The 20,600-nt window shown below is 39.1% G+C and overlaps 1 protein-coding gene across 7 annotated transcripts in view; it reads right to left on the bottom strand.

Annotated features, from left to right (window-relative positions):
- Positions 1–2,381: 2,381 nt before the first annotated feature.
- The window catches only part of UEVLD (UEV and lactate/malate dehyrogenase domains), a 62,322-nt gene continuing 44,103 nt past the window's right edge, over positions 2,382–20,600 (bottom strand). For 3 of the 7 annotated variants that reach the window (XM_012456521.3, XM_012456522.3, XM_012456524.3), the window contains 3 exons: positions 10,147–10,210; positions 7,710–7,833; positions 2,382–5,683 (listed from right to left, as the gene is read on the bottom strand). In XM_012456521.3, coding sequence (XP_012311944.1) covers positions 5,519–5,683; positions 7,710–7,833; positions 10,147–10,210 — 353 coding nt within the window. In that variant the 3' untranslated portion in view covers positions 2,382–5,518. Of the gene's footprint in view, positions 5,684–7,709; positions 7,834–10,146; positions 10,211–20,600 lie in introns of those variants that run through there. The other 4 variants (XM_012456523.3, XM_064365115.1, XM_064365118.1 and 1 more) reach the window with 3 other exon arrangements.

The following is a 20,600-nucleotide window of genomic DNA, read 5'->3' as shown; positions in this document are numbered from 1 at the left end:
CAGACAATTTGGAGAGTATAGGTGAATTAATGGAGCTGAAAAACACAACACGAGAACTTCGCGAAGAATGCACAAGTTTTAACAGTCGAATTGATCAAGCAGAAAAAAGGATATCAGAGTTCGAAGACCAACTTAATGAAATAAAACGAGAAGTCAAGATCAGAGAAAAAAGGATAAAAAAGAATGAGCAAAGTCTCCAAGAAATACGGGACTATGTGAAAAGACCTAATCTATGTTTGATAGGTGTACCTGAATGTGACGAAGAGAATGAATCCAAGTTGGAAAATACTCTTCAGGAGATTATTCAGGAAAACTTTCCCAACCTAGTAAGACAGGACAATATTCAACTCCAAGTAATACAGAGAACACCACAAAGATATTCCTCAAGAAGACCAACCCCAAGGCACATAATCGTCAGATTCACTAGGGTTGAAATTAAGGAGAAAATACTAAGAGCAGCTAGAGAGAAAGGTCAGGTTACCCACAAAGGGAAGCCTATCAGACTTACAGCAGATCTCTCAGCAGAAACCCTACAAGCCAGAAAAGAGTGGGGGCCAATATTCAACATCCTTAAAGAAAAGAACCTTCAACCCAGAATTTCATATCCAGCCAAACTGAGCTTCAAAAGCGAAGGAAAAATAAAATCTTTTGCAAACAAGCAAGTACTTAGAGATTTTATCATCACCAGGCCTGCTTTGCAGAAGCTTCTGAAAGAAGCACTACACATATACATGAACAACCAGTATCAGCCTTTCCAAAAATATATCCAGCTAGCATCAAATGGCAGTATTAAACTCATATATATTATTAACTGGATAAAAAGCCAAAACCCATCGGTATGCTGTATCCAGACCCATCTCACATGCAACAATACACAAAGACTCAAAGGGACAGAGGAAGATTTACCAACCAAACGGAGAGCAAACATAAATAAATAAATAAAAAGCAGGAGTTGCAATTCTCACCTCTGATAAAATAGACCTTAAAGCAACACAGATCAAAAGAGGCAAAGAAGGACATTACATAATGGTAAAAGGATCAATGCAACAAGAAGAGCTAATGATTCTATATATACACACACCCAATACAGGAGCACCCAGATACGTAAGACAAGTTCTTAATGACTTATAAAGAGACTTAGCCTCCCACACAATAATAGTGGGAGACTGTAACATCACATTGACAATATTAGACTGATCAACGAGATAGAAAATTAATAAGGATATCCAGGACTTGAACTCAGACCCGGAACAAGTAAACTTAATAAACATTTATAGAACTCTCCACTTAAAATACACAAAACATACATTCTTATCAGTACCATATCACACCTATTCCAAAAGTGACTACATAATTGGAAGTAAATCACTCCTCAATAATTGCATAGCATTTCATAGGTTTAAATGACATATTGGTTGGCTGCTTGTTTGTTATTTTCTTTCCTTATTCCTTCCTGTCTCCATTGTTAAGCACAATTATTGGCATAAAAGAGGTTTTCAATTCCCATTTTTAGACTGCATTCTAGCCTGGGCAATAAAGCAATATTCCCGTTCTCTCTCCCTCTTTCTCTTCCTTTTTCTTCCTCTTCTTGATTCTTTTTTTTCTTTTCTTTTTTTCTTTCTTTCTTCCTTTTTCTTTAAAAAAAAAAAAAGAAAAAGAAAAGGAAAGTTGGTTGCCAGATGCGGTGGCTCACGCCTGTAATCCTAGCACTTTGGGAGGCCTAGGTGGGCAGATGATGAGGTCAGGGGATCAAAGACCATCCTGGCCAACATGGTAAAACCCTGTCTCTACTAAAAACACAAAAATTAGCTGGGCGTGGTGGCACCATGCCTGTAATCCCAGCTACTCAGGAGGCTGAGGCAGGAGAATCCCTTGAACCAGAGAGTCTGAAGTTGCAGTGAGCCGAGACTGTGCCACTACAATCCAGCCTAGTGACAGAGTGAGACTCCGTCTCAAAAAAAAAAAGTTGCTTGCCATTTCAACACTAAAGATGAGTTTTTTTCCACTCATTAGGCATTTTGATTTCTATCCTCACATATATTAATGGAGAATTTTAAATCCCCAATTATCACAGTTGAAAACACAAATAAACTTGTGGTACACCTGTAGTCCCAGCTACTCCAAAGGCTGAGGCAGGAAGATTATTTAAGTCCAAGAGTTCGAGTCCAGTCTGGGCAACATAGAACCTGGCTCAAAACCAAAACGACTTAAAAAGTTTTCTTGCTAAAAATAACTTAAAAGTTTGAAAACAATTGATAAAATCTAGTCTCTTCATTTTACACAAAATAACTAAATATCCTGGGTGCTGTATGAATTATATGAAAAAATCTTTCTCCTTAATCTGAATGTTTCCTTTCACTTGATAAATGAAGCATCACCTGGTGATTTTAAAATCAGTTTATTTTATTCATTATTCTTAATATTTAAGGAAAGCACTGTAAATTGGAAAAATAAAAGTGTACCTTCTGTTACATTAAAAAAGCATTTTTATCCCAAGCCCACTAAAAATTGTAACAGGCTCTGCATGATTTTGTAAAAATAAAAACATGAAAGTTAATAGAAGCATTTAGAATGTCAAATTATCACAACATCATAGGGAGGTGGGTGGTATTACTTCTTGACTGGGATTTACAACATGATTACTAATACAGTTAACACTCAAGTAAATATCTGATACAGAGAATTACTTCTACATTGTGGCCTTCCAGAGGGCAAAGACTATATTATTCATCTTTGAATAGTCAAATTCTAACACAGTATTTGGAATAACAGTAAGTGTTAAATAAGCATTTGTTGTATTGACATGTTTCTTTTATAATTAATGTAGTAAGTTCTTGGTAATTATACAATATTTTCTGGTTAGATTATTGTTCAAAAGTATATTAGGAATTATCTAACTAATTAGATATCAAATATTGAAAGGCTAGTTTCAAAACACAAGAAATAGTTTTTAGTTTTACTTTCCTATTTCATACAAAAGGACAGTAACAATACACTGTTAGGGTAACATGAAATAATTTACGTGTATATTGAAATTACATAGAACTAAATGCTTATCTCTTCAAATGTCCAAGGTTTTTATCCAGTTAACTCTGGGGGGACTCTTTCCAAGTGTATTGAATACTTTTCTGCTTTCCTAAACATGGGATACTGAATATAATTTCACCTTTTCTTTATGACTAAAGTTCATCATTATAAGCATTCCTTATTACACTAAAACATCATTAGTTTACCAATTTCCTCTTTACCTAGGATGTGTCTGCCCTTATAAACCCTCCTATCTCTGTCTGGATTCACCTATTAAATGCTTGCTTTATTTTTATTTTTTTAGAGACAGGGTCTTACTCTGTTGCCTAGACTGCAGTCCAGTGGCATATCATAGCTCACTGGAATCTTGAACTTTTGGGCTCAAGCGATCCTCCTGCCTCAGCCTCCTGAGTAGCTGAAACTACAGGTGCTTATGACCACACCTGGCTAATTTTAAAAATTTTTATTAGCGACACAGTGTCACTATGTTACCCAGGCTGGTCTCAAACTCCTGGGCTCAAGCAGTCCTCCCACCTCGGCCTCCCAAAGTGCTAGGATTATAGGCATGAGACACTGCACCCAGCCTTAATATATGCTGTCAAAGCACCTTGGAATTCTTCACAGTACTTATTACACTTGTAATTGTATATTTATGTGAGATTTTATTACTATATCTTCCATACTAAATTGTATAGACCATGAGGGCTGGTACCTAGACCAGGCCTATTCACAATTAATGACTGGTGTACAGCAGTTTCCTAATAAATACTAGCTGAATGACTAAATAAATAAATACCTACCTCAGTGCATAACCCCCTCTGCAATTTGCTGAGGAACTCTGGGAATCCAGGGATTCAGTCTTCCTAAAAACTATGTTTGTTTTTTAAAAAAGCAAGCCTTACATGAGAATGAAAGTAATCCTTTCATGGTATATAGGACCCCAACTTTAGGGTCTTTTGATAACTATTTTGGCTGTTAAGCATTTCCCCCCTTTTAGTGCCTAGAAAAAGTAGAGGTTGTATGGGTAAGTGCCCCTTAATAGCCATGACTTTTTGAGCACTAAACCTCAATTTCCTTTTATAAAATGATGATGGTAATAGTCCCTACTTTGGTGGGTTGTTGTGAGGATTCAGTAAAATAATGAAGTGCTTATCACACTGCCTGGTATATACGAAGTGTCGATGTTAAGTGTTACTATTAGGTGTATGTCAGAATAGTAATAATGGGCTATCTTTCACATAAGAAAACATTGCTCTTGATCCATCACCAAAGTGTGTGTACTGTGAACTGTCATTAGGAGAGGTTAAAGGATTTGCTCAGAACAAATAATGGCGAGAATCCATTTGACCTCTCCCTATTATGATCAATGTTTTTAATGAAAATCTCATATTATGGCTTTAAAGTAAGCTGCTTGGCTTTCATTCATAATCTGTTTCCACTAAAAATTCACATTTGGCTATGGTTCTACTAATATCACAATTAGTTTATGAGATGTTGGAGATCTTATATATTCCAGGAAGAAGTTACGGAAAATTTCATAAAGGAAGTCCCACTGGAAATTAAAGTATACTTTTAATGCATATATTTTTAAAACTCACTTTCCCTTTTACAATTTTATTTTTCATTTATTTATTTATTTTCACTCTTGTTGCCCAGGCTGGATGCAATGGCATGATCTTGGCTCACTGCAACCTCTGCCTTCCAGATTCAAGTGATTCTGCCTCAGTCTCCCTAGTAGCTGGAATTACAGGCATGTGCCACCGCACACAGCTAATTTTGTATTTTTAGTAGAGATGGAGTTTCTCCATGTTGGTCAGGCTGGTCTTGAACTCAACCTCAGGTGATCCACCCACCTCAGCCTCCCAAAGTGCTGGGATTACAGGCGTAAGCCACTGCACCCGGCCCCCTTTTACTATTTTAAAGTGCATATAAAATTCTTTTCCATTTTTTGGTAGCTAATGAATTTAAAGAAGGGAAATACAATGCTTTACCATTATTACCAACAGCATTTTACACAAGAAACATTAGTAACTTAAGCTGTGGATCCTGTGATCCACAGGATGTACACCTGACACAGATTTTGTAAATACATACTGGGCCTTGAACTTATGTTTATTAGAAAAGTCAAAGGGCAACTTTCTTTTAAAGATGTATTACTTATAAAATAGTCCCAAAGTGTGAATTGTGCTTTCAGTTTAGGATATATGAACTAAAATGATGCACACTGGAGATGAATGTTTACCCCTGCTGTAGATTTAAAGAACGGAATAGACATCTCAAGAATGCCAAATAAAATTAATTTTTCCCTTCCTTATTTAACTCCTTAAAGATTTAAATCACAAAGCTAAACAAGAAATCCTCTACTTTAACCAAGCAGTTTGTAAGGATAAGTAGCAGGATACAGAAATTCTCAAACCTATATATATATAGGTAAAATTAAATGATTTTTCCTTTCAGGTGGAAGTCCAACCTCTCGAATTGCATTTGAGAATCAAAGTTTTAACTGTTGTTGGAGACCATGGATTGAGGATGCACTGCTTTGGAGTTTCTCAGTAATTGTATCTTCTTTCAATGTAGTTTTGATTTCAGATACTCCACTGGTTCCCAGGATGCAAGGCAAACTTAAAAACACTTCACTATTTATATCATAATATCCCTGAAATGAGAAAAATAGGGATTATAATAGAACTAAATCACTGCAAAGAAGGTAATACAAAAATGCATGCTTTCTTGCTTCTTAGTTCTAGGACAAAGTGATAACAAGTTGGACTTAAAAAAAATTTTGTGTTCATTTGTTTTGGTTTATTTTAATTTTTAATTTTATTTTTAGAAGTCCAGACCTGACTTTATAAACTCAACTTATCATTTCAGAAAATTTTTGAGAGATGGAAGCAACTCGATCAGACACCCCCTTTGTAGAGAAGTAAGCTAGCCCCCCTGCAATATGGGTAGCAGGTTAGAGGCTAAGTAAAAAGATAGTTAAGAATGGATTTCCTGGGGAGGGGCATGGGATGGTCTCTAGGCACAGTCAAATTACAATAGCTTCTTTAAAAAAAAATTACTGGTACCATGATGGTGTGTATTTATGGGGTAAATGTGGTATTTTGATGTATTCATACAATGTGTAATGATCAAATCAGGGTAATTGGGCTATCTATCACTTCAAACATTTATCATTTATATGTGATGAAAACATTCCAAATGGTCTCTTCTAGCTATTTTTTCTTTTCTTTTTGAGATGAGCTTTCTCTATATTGCTCAAGCTGGTCTTGAACTCCTAAGCTCAAGCGATCCTCCCCTTCGGCTTCCCAAAGTGCTGGGATTACAGACATGAGCCACGGCACCTGGCCTCTTCTAGCTATTGTGAAATGTATAATAAGACCAGGTGAGGTGGCTCACGCCTGTAATCCTAGCACTTTGGGAGGCCGAGGTGGGCGAATCACGAGATCAGCAGATCGAGACCATCCTGGCCAACATGGTGAAACCTTGTTTCTACTAAAACTACAAAAATTAGCTGGGCATGGTGGCGTGCACCTATAGTCCAAGCTACTTGGGAGGCTGAGGCAGGAGAATCACTTGAACCCAGGAGATAGAGGTTGCAGTGAGCCGAGATCATGCCACTGCACTCCAGCCTGGTGACAGAACAAGACTCCGTCTCAAAAAAGAAAAAAAAGATACAATAAATTATTAATAATCACACTCACCCTACTGTGCTATTGAAAACTAGAATTTATTCCTTCTATCTATTTTTATACCCATTAACCAACCGCTTTTCATTCTATCCCCCAACCCCAGCCTCTGGTAACAAACATTCTACTCTCTACCTCCAAGAAATCAACTTTTTTTTAAAAGCTCCCACATGAGTAAGAATATGTAATATTTGTCTTTCTGGCACATAAGTCTGGGGTGACTTGGCTGGCTGAGATGATAAATGACAATCAGAAGAAATTTACGGATATATAAACACTATTTGGGGGTTGCCAAAAATTACATGAGGGTGAGAGGGCAACCTGACAGAAGTCCAGACCTTTTCTGTTTGTTTTTGAGAACAAGTCTCACTGTGTAGGCTGGAGTGTAGTCCTGAGATCTTGGCTCACTGCAATCTCCGCCTCCTGCCTCAGCCTCCCAAGTAGCTGGGATTACAGGCACACGCCAATATGCCCAGCTAATTTTTGTATTTTTAATAGAGATGGGGTTTCACCATGTTATTAGCCAGGCTGGTCTCAAACTCCTGACCTCAAGTGATCTGCCTGCCTCAGCCTCCCAAAGTGCTGGGATTACAGGCATAAGCCACTGCACCCGGCCAAGATTTTATTTTTGGAGACAGGGTTTTGCCGTGTTGTCCATGCTGGAGTACAGTGACATAATCAGGGCTCACTGCAGCCTCAACCTCCCAGGCTCAAGAGATCCTCCCACCTCAGCCTACTGAGTGGCTTTCACATACCTGGTGAATTTTTGTTTTTGTTTTTGTAAAGATGAGATCTCACTACGTTGCCCACGCTGGCAGACTTCTCATAGCTAAGCAGGATAGGGCTTAAACTAAACTGCCTTCTCCTACCTGTTACTCTAAAAACTGGTGACACTGAGGACACCTGGGTTAGAGTATGAACAACAATTTTGCTGGTTTTGTATTAATAATATCTAAGTTTAAAATATAATGAGAAAGTAAGAATAGCAATTACCTTTGCTAAAGTTGATACCGAATGCACTTTCTTCTTATTGTTTACAATACTGTCAACCATGTCAGCTACTGATAGTCCAACAGACCAGGATCTTTGACCTTTTACTCTTAGCAGTTCCATGGCTCTAGGTTACAAAAATACTTGATCTCAGAAAATCCACAAAATATGCACATTTAGTTTTACATTCTGGTTAAGGTATTAATTAGATGTTTCTGTGACAGAAACGAGTTATTCAGCAATTGTTAGGGAAGCCTGTAGATAATCTAAAGTTTATTTAAACTTTTCTTCAGATGTCAGATAGGCAGTTCCAAGAAAATATAAATGGCCTAGTAACATAAAAAATGCTCACTGCCATTGATATTTAACCATGAACGAAAACAATAAATACCAATTTGCTTATCGATAACTGGCAAAAACTTAAAGGACTGATAACTAATTTAGAAAAACTATAAACAGGCATTCCCATCATTGCTATTGAGAATGTAAAGTGATCTAACCTTTTAGGAAGAAGATTTGGGAACATCTGATCTAGAAATTCCTCTTCTAGGCATTTATCTTACAGTAATATGCTCAAGTGTGCAAAGATATACATAATAAGCATGTCTGCCGTATTTGGAAACAACTCATCAAAAGAGGACTGGTTAAATAAATCACTACCAAATATAGTACCATGTAGCTTTTGAGAAGAATAGAGTGGATTTTACATGTACAATATGTAAAAATGTCTGAGATTTATCATTAGGGAAACAAATCAAGTTGCAAGATAGTATGAATAGCATAAATCTACTATTATTATTATAATAATACATTTGTGGAAGCATTGAAAAAATTTTTTTCTTTTTAGAGATACGGTCTCTATGTTGCCCAGGCTGGTCTCAAACTCCTGGGCTTCAGTGATCCTCCCATTTCAGCCTCCTGAGTAGAAAAAAATTTTTTTTGGCATGTGGACACTAAATTGTTAACAATGGTCGTTGCTGAAAGATGGAATTATCTTAGCTTTTTAATTTCTTTATTTTTTTCTTTTTTTTTTGAGACAGAGTTTTGCTCGTTACCCAGGCTGGAGTGCAATGGTGCGATCTCGGCTCACCACAACCTCTGCCTCCTGGGTTCAAGCAATTCTCCTGCCTCAGCCTCCCGAGTAGCTGGGACTACAGGCGTGTGCCACCATGCCCAACTAATTTTTGTATTTTTTAGTAGAGACGGGGTTGGTCTCTACCAGGATGTCTCGATTTCTTGACCTCGTGATCCACCCGCCTTGGCCTCCCAAAGTGCTGGGATTATAGGCGTGAGCCACCGCGCCCAGCGCCTTTAATTTCTTTTAATACTTTATAGATACCTACAGTATTTGAAGTTTTATAATAAGCATACATTCTTTTGTAAATGGTAAAAATATACAAACTCTTAAATTTCTTCCTTTTAAAAAGTATAAATGCAGAATTGTGTAATCAGATTAGAATGAATTATATCATACATTAGTCTTCTCAATAAGAACACTTTTTCTGTTGTTATATTCTAAAAATCATAAGCTGACGGCTTAGAAAGCTAAAAATCAATGCCTCTCAAACTTCAGGAAAATGTTATTATATGACAGTGAAACAACAAATGGCATGAAAATAAATTCTGTGTAGAGTCCAGCCTATGGGTACAGACCCTTGGAAGGCCTCTGGTTAAAAGTAAAAGATACGGCCGGGCGCGGTGGCTCACGCCTGTAATCTCAGCACTTTGGGAGGCCGAGGCAGGCGGATCACGAGGTCAAGAGATCGAGATCACCCTCGCCATGATGAAACCCCATCTCTACTAAAAATACAAAAATTAGCCGGGCGTGGTGGCACGCACCTGTAGTCCCAGCTACTCGGGAGGCTGAGGCGGAAGAATCGCTTGAACCCAGGAGGTGGAGGTTGCAGTAAGCCGAGATTGTGCCACTGTACTCCAGCCTGGCGACAGAGCAAGACTCCGTCTCAAAAAAAAAAAAAGTAAAAGATACAAAGATCTGCGTGTTATGCTTTTTTTTTTTTTGGCCTGAACATACAATATGGCTTATCCATTCATATTAGACTAATTTCCAGATCTATTTATGTGCGATTAATAGATATTCATTTTTAAGTAGTGTGGACAAATTATCTTCTACATTAAGAAAACTGTTAGTATCCTCAGATGCTTAGATAATAGAAGTAGTAAATCACTGTCTACAAATAAAGAACATATTTTACCCTTTAAATGTCAACTGTGTTATCTGAAAAAGCTTGCACAGCACTCTACCTTCACATAAGATATCAAAGAATATAAAACAGTGCTCCTTTATACTTTTGGATTTTTTTTGTCCATACTAGTTAGTTTTGTTTCCAGAAGCCTGGTAAGTACATACTGTATAAATAGCTGTTAGCTAGGAAGTACATGATTTTTCGTTGGATAAATGCAAATTTCTAGTCGGTGTTACCTGTTGGACAGCTGCACTTGAAAGGTATGACTCATGACTTCTTCTTGGCCACTCCAGGTGAGCACTAAAAATTAGATGAAGAATTAATTATATTTTGCCAGTGACTCTCTTTGGATTAAGATGTGATAACCGATATTTTGCAGTCAATGGTACTTGTGTTAATATTTATATAGAAGTTTTCTCATTTCTAGCAAGTTACATTTTTCCACTGATGGCAATACCACTGGCCCAAGGTGAGGAAAACTGAACTACAAAAAACATAATCCCCAAAGTCTACTTGCAGGCTCCTTACCTGTTCTGTCTCATCGATAACAGTTCTGCAAGGGCCATTTTACGAAGCAGAAATCTGCAAGCACTTAACATTTGTTCTGCTGAGAAATGCACTGAGACTAATTTCACCAGGTAAGGAATAATTTGATCACCTATTTTGGGCTTGAGTTTCTACAGCTGTTACAGAGGCAGAATTCTGTTTTCTTTTTTTTTTTTTTTTTTTTTTTTTGAGATAGAGTCTTTCTCTGTGGCCCAGGCTGGAGTATAGTGGTTCCATCTTGGCTCACTGCAACCTCTGCCTCCCAGGTTCAAGCGATTCTTATGCCTCAGCCTCCTGAGTAGCTGGGACTAAAGGTATGTGCCACCACACCCCTGTTGATTTTTTTTTTTTTTGTATTTTTAGTAAAGATGGGGTTTCACCATGTTGGCCAGGCTGGTCTCGAACTCCTGACCTCATAATCCACCTGCCTCAGCCTCCCAAAGTGCTGGGATTACAGGCATGAGCCACTGCGCCCAGCCCCAGGGTCCTGTTTTCTAAAAGCATCTTCTGGGTTACCCATTTCCTCTTACCACATCAGGTATAAAAACAATTCAAAACTTCAAAGCTGTATACACAGAGGGAAATTCGTGTGTGTGTGTGGTGTGTGTGTGTATTATATTTTTTAATTTTTTTGAGATGAATTCTCGCTCTGTTGCTGGGTCTGGAATGCAGTGTTGCAATCTCGGCTCACAGCAACCTCCGCCTCCCGGGTTCAAGCGATTCTCCTGCCTCAGCCTCCTGAGTAACTGGGACTATAGGCACCCGCCACTATATTAGCCGCCACACCCGGCTGATTTTTGTATTTTTAGTAGAGATGGGGTTTCGCCATGTGAGCCACACAGGTCTCGAACTCTTGACCTCAGGTGATCCACCCACACTGGCCTCCCAAAGTGGTAGGATTACAGGTGTGAGCCACCACACCCAGCCAGACTGGAAATTTAGATCATACTTTAATATTAGTATTATTATTAGAAATGTAGTCTCACTTTGTCATCTAGGGTGAAGTGCAGTGGCACAATCTCGGCTCACTTCAACCTCTGCCTTCTGGGTTCAAGCAATTCTCCTACCTCAGCCCCCCAAGTAGCTGGGATTACAGGTGCCTGCCACCACATCTGGTTAATTTTTGCATTTTTAGTAGAGACAGGATTTCACCATGTTGGCCAGGCTGGTCTTGAACTCCTGACCTCAGGTGATCTGCCTGCCTTGGCCTCCCAAAGTGCTAGGATTACAGACGTGAGCTATCATGCCCAACTGTACTTTAATATTTAATTGAAGTTGCCAGTAACATTTTGAAACCTTTCCAATATTCATCTGTTTCTCATCTGTGTAAAGACATTCTTTGGTACAAATCTGTAGATTTGAGTAGGCAAAACAAAAATACCCGTGGCTATATAAGAATATCTTATGTTTAAGGTACAAGAATTCTAAACTACATTCAAAATTAAGCCACTTAGTCATGTGTCAGCAATGAAGGACCCCATATGTATCCAGATGCCTCCCTTCCTCAAACTGATATAAGCTCACAGAGTACAGGAACCATGTCTTCTTCTTTTGTGTCCTCTTCCACATATTCTCTTTTTTTTCTTTTTTTTTTCAGATGGAGTCTCACTCTGTTGCCCAGGCTGGAGTGCAATGGACCATCTTGGCTCATTGCAACCTCTGCCTCCCAGGTTCAAGCAATTCTCTTGCCCCAGCCTCTAAAGTAGCTGGGATTACAAGCGTGCACCACCACGCCCAGCTAATTTTGTATTTTCAGTAGAGACAGATTTTCAACATGTTGGCCAGGCTGGTCTCAAATTCCTGACCTCAAGTGATCAACCTGCCTTGGCCTCCCAAAGTGCTGGGATTACAGGCGTGAGCCACTGCACCTGGCCCCTCTTGCACATATTCTTACCATGGTGTTGGGTACACAGAAGAAAATACAAAACCTCTCGCACAATTCATAATGATATTTGATAAGAAAGGGGAAAACATACTTGCCACAGTTATGTTGAAAAACAGAAAAGTTTTAAAAGTTTTTACATAAGTTAAAAAGCAAAACCATGAATTGTTATATGAAAAATATAAATACATGTGGACAAATTAAGGGATTTTTAAAATGTTTTACTTGGATAGGTGATATGTGGATTACTTTCGTTAAAAATTTCTTACATTAGGCCAGGCATGGTAGCTCACGCCTGTAATCCTAGCACTTTGGGAGGCCAAGTCGGACAGATAACCTGAGGTCAGGAATTCGAGACCAGCGTGACCAACATGGTGAAACCCTGTCTCTATTAAAAATACAAAAATTATCTGGGCATGGTGGCGCATGCTTGGAATCCCAGCTACTTGGGAGGCTGAGGCAGGAGAATCGCTTGAACCCGGGAGGCAAAGGTTGCAGTGAGCCGAGATCGAGCCACTGCACTCCAGCCTGGTGACAGAATGAGACTCCACCTCAAAAAAAAAAAAAATTTTTTTTTGTTACATTATTAGCATATTCACAATACATAAAAGATTGTGGAGGAAATGTCTTATAACTGAATTACAGCATTTACAGAACTTGGAAAGATGAACAGTAGGTACAAGAAACACAAAGGATACCAAAAAATCTGAAAATTATGTGTATTGCTTTAAAAAAAAAAAAAAAACATGGAGTTTCACTCTCATCGCCCAGGCTGGAGTGCAATGGTGTGATCTTGGCTCACTGCAGCCTCTGACTCCTGGGTTCAAGCGATTCTCCTGCCTCAGCCTCCTGAATAGCTGGGATTACAGGTGTGTGCCACCACGCATGGCTAATTTTCTTTGTATTTTTAGTAGAGATGGGGGGGTCTCACCATGTTGGCCCAGCAGGTCTCGAACTCCTGACCTCAGGTGAAGCTTCCCAAAGTGCTGGGATTACAGGTGTGAGCCACCACACCCAGCCTGTCACTGTGTGTGTGTGTGTGTGTGTGTGTGTATGTGTGTGTGTACATATATGTATTTACTAGGGCCACTGCAAGCTACACACACACACACACACACACACACACACACACACACACATTTATAAATATATAGGAAGTGGAAAGGAAATGTCTGCTAACTGAAAAAGTGAGTCTGTGCAACAGAGCAAGACACTGTCTCCCAAAAAAAAAAGAGAAAAGAAAAGAAAGTGGCAGCAGTGAGTTCTGACTTCTAAGAGCCATAGAAAACAATGTTCAGAGAAAGGAAGAAAGCTTCACTATGATCAAATTTGCTTGTGACAGTCATTAGAATTCTTTTAATCCTCAAAACTTTTTTTGCTTTTATTATTATTTATATATATTTTTTAAGACAGGTGTCTCACTCTGTCACCCAGGCTGGAGTGCAGTGGCACAGTCACAACTCACTGCACCCTCCAACTCTTGTGCTCAAGGAGTCTTCCTGCCTCAGCCTTCCCAATAGCTGGGCTACAAGCATGCACCACCACAACTGGCTAATTTTCTTTTTAACTTTTTTTGTAGAGATGGGGGTCTTGCTTTGTTGCCCAGGCTGATCTCAAACTCCTGGCCTCAAGCAGTACACCCACCTCGGCCTCTGAAAGTGCTAGGATTACAGATGTGTGCCACTGAACCTGGCCTATTATTATTATTTTATGTATTTGTTGAGATAGGGTCTCGCTCTGTCACCCAGGCTGGAATACAGTGGTGGAATCAGAGCTCTTTGTAACCCTGAACTTCTGGGCTCAGGCGATCCTCTTGCCTCAGCCTCTCCTGTAGCTGGGACTACTGGTCTGCACCACCATGCCTGGCTAATTTTTTTGTTTTGTAGAGACAGGGGTCTTGTCATTGCTTAGGCTGTTCTCAAACTTTTGGCCTCAAGCAGTCCTCCTGTCTTGGCATCCGAAAATGCTGGAATTACAGGCGCAAGCCACTGTAATTAAAATTAAAAGACTGTACCTGTCTTTTAATTTTTAATTGACACATAGTAATTGTACATATTTTTGGGGCACAGTGTGATAGTTTGATACATGTGTACATTGATATATTATGCCCATGATCAGGGCAATTAGCGTATCTATCACCTCAAACATTTATCATTTCCTTGTGTTGGGAGCATTCAAAATTCACTCTTCTAGTTATTTGAAAATATACAGTAGATAGTTAATTACAGTGAACCTATAGTGCTATAAAACATTAGGATTGAATTTTCAATTAATTTTGATGAACTTATCATTTCATTTTGTTTACTCCCAGCCCTTCAAATTTCCTAAATGTATATCCATCTTAGTTTAAGTTGCCATTTCAATATTATATCTAATCAGTTTTCATCACTAGTTCTATTCCTCAAGAACAGTAATCTGGCTGGGCACAGTGGCTCACGCCTGTAATCTCAGCACTTTGGGAGGCCGAGATGGGCAGATCACCTGAGGTCAGGAGTTCTAGACCAGCCTGGCCAACATAGTGAAGCTCTGTCTCTACTAAAACTACAAAAAAAAAAAAAAAAAAAAAATTAGCTGGGTATGGTGGTGCATGCCTGTAATCCCAGCTACTTGGGAGGGTGAGGCAGGAGAACTGCTTGAACCTGGGAGGTGGAGGTTTCAGTAAGCCAAGATCGTGCCACTGTACTCTAATCTGGGCAAGAGTGAGACTCCATCTAAAATAATAACAACAACAACAAAAACAAAACAGTAATCTTGGGCCCAAACATTTTAATGAAAAACGCCCATTTCATAGCTATTTTCTATTACATATAACACCCACACCCATGTCCAAAGCAGATGATCTAACACTCTGTTCTGAGGTCCATACCTTGGATTTTTAAAATGCCACTTGAAGGGGTGATTTGCAGTTTATGTGTGATTTCAATATCACAGCTGAAAACGCTGGCCCCAAAGCATATGTTCTGCTAACATCTAATTTGGTGTAATATAAATACAACACGGCAATGTCAGGATCATTCATTCATGCCAAAACACATTTACTGGGGCCACTGCAAGCTTAAGGAGCTTCCAGTCTTGTGGGGGTGAACAAACAGGTAATTATAACAGTGTAATAATCTAACAGGCACAATTATAACTAAAATAATGGTTATAACAGATGTATGAACTTACTTAACTTGGAAAATTAAGGAAGGCTTCCTGGGAGAGGTGGCATTCAAGCCAGTCCTAAAGGGTAAGCAGGAGTTATCCAAATGAATGAGTTCAGGAAAAGGAAGCAGCAGGTGCTAAGGTAAGGAGGCATGAGAGTACATAAACCAGTCAGTAAACTGCAAGTTGACCATCTGACTAGCAAAGAATGCCGGGAAGAATGGGAAAACATGAAGTAGGAAATAGATCTAAAGGTCTTGTATGCCATGTGATTCCTCCCTAAGCTGTAGCTGTCACTTGTCTCTGAAATACTTGAAGAGGACATTTTATTTACACAACTGCTACTCTTATATCTGTTTCCAAATCCTAATGTTGCTTTACTTCAAAGAGTACTTTTACATGTCTTTTTGCCAATTTTCTATTCATCACCATCTTGCCAATCACTGTAATAACAGCTGCCATTTCCTGAGTGTTTGCTCTGTGCCAGATACTGTACTAAATGCTCTAGATAAATTATCTAAGTGACAGCAAGGAAGACCACAGCCTCATAGTCAGATCAGGATTCAAATCTCAGTTCTCCCCTTCGCAGATATGTAACCTTGGGCAAATTACTTATCTTACTGAGCCTTAAGTTTCCTCATGTATAAATCTGGAAAACCACCACCTCCTTCACAGAGTGTTTATAAAATTTAAATGAGATTGGCCGGGTGCGGTGCCTCAAGCCTGTAATTCTAGCACTTTGGGAGGCTGAGGCGGGCAGATCACCTGAAGTTGGGAGTTTGAGACCAGCCTGACCAACATGGAGAAACCTCGTCTCTATTTTTAAAAATACAAAATTAGCCGGGCATGGTGGCACATGCCTATAATCCCAGCTACTCGGGAGGCTGAGGCAGGAGAATCGCTTGAACCCAGGAGGCGGAGGTTGCAGTGAGCTGAGATCGTGCCATTGCACTCCAGCCTGGGCAACAAGAGTGAAACGCCGACTCAAAATGAATGAATGAATGAATGAATGAAGTATGCAAAGCATTTAATACACATAGTAGGCACAATAAAAAACTATAACAGCAATTTACTGTGATGGAATCACTTATGCAAAAGTCTAACCAGTTGGTATTTACACATGAAACCAGCAGAGGGAGCTTCTAATCCATTTCTGACACCAGGGCCAAGGTATATAAACCTATCTGTGGATATAACTAGCTCTTCAAAAAGAGTACAAGACTGAATAAAAAGTGATCAGACAAAACCTCTAGATAGTAGACAGGGAGATGGACTGGGGAGAAGTACCTAGTTAACGTCAGTATTGGTAATGTTCTTGATTGAGTATGGATTCACAAGTGTTATGTTTTCATGTGTGTCAAATATTACATAATACTTTATGCGATCTCAATTTGCATGAACCTACATCTCTCTATTTCTAGTTCCAATCTGAGGCCTCAAGACAGAATTATCATATCTCTTCCCTGTGCTTTTATCCTACATCCCTTGGACTTCTTTCAGAGTATGTCAGTACAGCCTTCCAGTCGTTTCCAGTATTAGATTCAAAGTTTCCTAAAGACAGGGTCAGGTTCCTACATATCTGTATGTTCTAACAGCAGTCAACACAGTGTTTATTGAGCAAAGCAGGTGATCAATAAATGTTTCTGAAAACAAATTCCTACATTTGGGATGATAGGTCATTTAATCAAACACAAACTGCTTTTTGGTAGGTTTTAAATTGTTCCTGTTTGAAGAGCTCACAATTAACTTCTATTAGATTGTTTTCTTCCTTCACCCAGATATACTAGGTTAGGGCAAGCAGTATATTTATCATGTCACATCAGCCTATATTTTCTCTTTATGAGACTTGAGAAATTAATACAGCCATATTTCAAACATTCTTACTCATTCAATATTTATGATATATCAACTATTCCTCAAAACCTGTAACTTACTAGAAAGTATGGTTAAATATATTACGGCATATCCAGTAGTTAAAAAGAATGAATGAACTCTATGTTAATGTGCAGTCATTCAACAATCATAATGGTAAGTAAAAGGGCAAGGTGGAAAATGATATATGATATGATGTCTATTTCATATGTGTGCTTACACAGAATATTTCTAGAAGATTATAAAGGAGACTGGAAACTGTGATTGTCCCTATCATGAAGGATTGAATGTCTGGCATCTAAGGGAGACTTTTCACTGCATATCTTTTTGTACTTATTTTTCCAGTGTGAATGTCCTACTTTTTCAACTAAAAGAACTTAATAATTTATACTTTAAATAAGGAGAAGATCCCACACAAAAATTGAATTAGTTAAGAACAAGCAACAGTACAACAAAAGAAACATCATGAGACAATATGTAGTTTATTACCATATAGTTTAAATAGCTTTAGCTCAAAGGAGTGAAGAAATCACTGTGGAGTGATGTAATCAGGAGAAAACCTTTATCGTTTAAGGGGTGCTTGACTTAGACCTTGAAAGATGAGATTTGAGTAAGATGGCAGAGAAGGCGAAGGGATTATAAGGGAGGTAAACAGAGTGGGTAAATGTGCCTGTGGCAAAGCTGTGGGGTGGGCCTTGGAGGCACAAGACCTGGGTGCTAGTCCTTTGACCCCAAAAGCTGTAGGATTCTTGGCAGGTCACTTTTACAATGCCTGCATCCAATGGCTTCCTAAAACAAAATGTAATAGATGGTCCCTTTCAGCTCTCTAGTAACATGGCTATCTCCCTAACTATAATTGGGAAGAAAGATTAGGGCTATATTTTGGGGATTCCTGAGTGCCAAGCAATGGAATTTAATGGTTTGGTCAGAGGAAGCCTCTGAAAGTTTCTGAAAAGAACAACATGTTTTAGGAAGATTGAATTAATATGTGAGAGCACAGAGTAAACACTATGTAAGTTTCAACTAATTATTAATTTCACATCATTTACAGGGTAGACTAAAGGAGAAGAGGCAAACTAACTGGAAGATCAGGCAAGCAAGAGATTAACATGGTCTATATTGGGTTTGGGGTTTGTTCAAAACCCTAGACATTCATTACTTGAATACATTCACTCCAAGTTCTTGTTTGCTATCCTTTTCCAGGGTCCTGTTGATTAGTGTGTATAATCAGTGTCAGGGAGCATCTGGAGCCTCAAAAGTGTTTTTGTTCAGTAACACTGTTGGGTTTTTTGTTTTTTTTTTTTTTTTTGAGACAGAGTCTTGCTCTGTCACCAGGCTGGGGTGTAGTGGCGTGATCTCGGCTCATTGTAACCTCCATTTCCAGGGTTCAAGTGTTTCCCCTGCCTCAGCCTCCCCAGTAGCTTGGACTACAGGCGTGCGCCACCACGTCTGGCTAATTTTTTTTTGTATTTTAGTAATACAGGGTTTTGCCATGTTGGCCAGGATGATCGCGATCTCCTGACCCCGTGATCTGCCCGCCTGGGCTTCCCAAAGTGCTGAGATTACAAGAGTAAGCCACCACACCCAGCCAACTCTTGGGTTTTTTTTAAGGGTTTATTCTACAGCCTGACTCATTCTAGCACTGAGCTTTCTAGTAGCCAGTGCAGATTTTTACAGATTTAAAATACTACTATATTTTATTAAAATGCTTTTCTTAAAAATTATATAATTTTTTTTTATACTACAAAGAAAACTACAAATTTTTAAGTTACCCCTAACCTGGATATCATCAATGTTAACATTTTATTTTAATGGCATCAAAGTATAGATGAAGCTTTAAATTCCAAGGAAATAGTTTTGAGAAGGTGATTTGCTTTGTGGAAATATGGTTTGACATCTATTTAACTTTTTAATGTGCATGGTCTTTCTCTAACTCTCCAATTAAATTATTACCTCCTCAAAGGCAGAGAGGTTATTTTCTACATCATGCTCTACCTTGCAGCACTTACGTGCTGAATGAAGTTAATAAGTACTTCAAATGATGAAGTAATAACTAATTTCCCACAAATCACTTTCCAACTCTTCGATCAGATATTCACAGATCTTCAAAATGTAATTTCAGTTAGGCTTATCTAGTTGAAACCTTCTGCACATTTTTTATCCCATGAACATGCCATACTTAACGATGTGTTTTTACCTAATTCTGATTTCCCATTCCTGGAATGTTTTTCCTAGTCTTCACTATCTTTTTTTTTTTTTTTTGAGACAGAGTCTTGCTCTGTCGCCAGGCGCCAGGCTGGAGTGCAGTGGCGCGATCTCGGCTCACTGCAACCTCCGCCTCCTAGGTTCAAGCAATTCTCCTGCCTCAGCCTCCCAAGTAGCTGGGACTACAGGCGTGCACCACCCTGCCCAGCTAATTTTTATATTTTAGTAGAGACGGGGTTTCACCATGTTGGCCAGGATAGTCTCGATCTCTTGACCTCGTGATCCGCCTGCCCCGGCCACCCGAACTGCTGGGATTACAGGCATGAGCCACTGTGCCCGGCCCTTCACTGTCTATTAAAATCCTATTTATTCGTCCAAACTCCAGTTCAAACTCCAGATGACCTTTATAGAATTTTCTCTCGTCATTTCAACCCATGTTAAATGCTCACTCATAAGTATCTAAGCACTGTAAGTATATAATACTCAGTTTGGCACTTACTCAAATAGTACTATATCTTTATTGTACTCATATACTTAAATGAAAAAAATCAGGGTAAACAGCACTTTCATCACTGATCAACCTGGCTTTATAGCAAGAGAGAAACAATAAAGGAGTAAAGGAAGAGATTTTCAAGTCAAATAAGGAAAGCATTCGTTTGAAATAGGAAAAGGAGCTTTCCAATACGGGAAACTCAATGCCTTTTGTAGTAGGGAGAGATTAAGTGGTTGGCAAAAAAAGCCACAGGGATAAACAATGAGTAAAAATTCTGTTTAAAAAGAAGCAGGCTGGGCTCGGTGGCTCACGCCTGTAATCCCAGCACTTTGGGAGGCCGAGGAGGGTGGATCATGAGGTCAAGAGATCGAGACCATCCTGGTTAACATGGTGAAACCCCATCTCTAATAAAAATACAAAAAATTAGCTGGGCATGGTGGCGCGTGCCTGTAATCCCAGCTACTCAGGAGGCTGAGGCAGGAGAATTGCCTGAACCCAGGAGGCGGAGGTTACGGTGAGCCGAGATCGCGCCATTGCACTCCAGCCTG

The sequence above is a fragment of the Aotus nancymaae genome, unplaced genomic scaffold (assembly GCF_030222135.1).
Source record: "Aotus nancymaae isolate 86718 unplaced genomic scaffold, 86718_ANA_hifiasm-v0.15.2.pri h1tg000059l, whole genome shotgun sequence".
Lineage (NCBI taxonomy): Eukaryota > Metazoa > Chordata > Mammalia > Primates > Aotidae > Aotus > Aotus nancymaae.
This window is presented reverse-complemented; position numbering and strand designations above follow the sequence as displayed.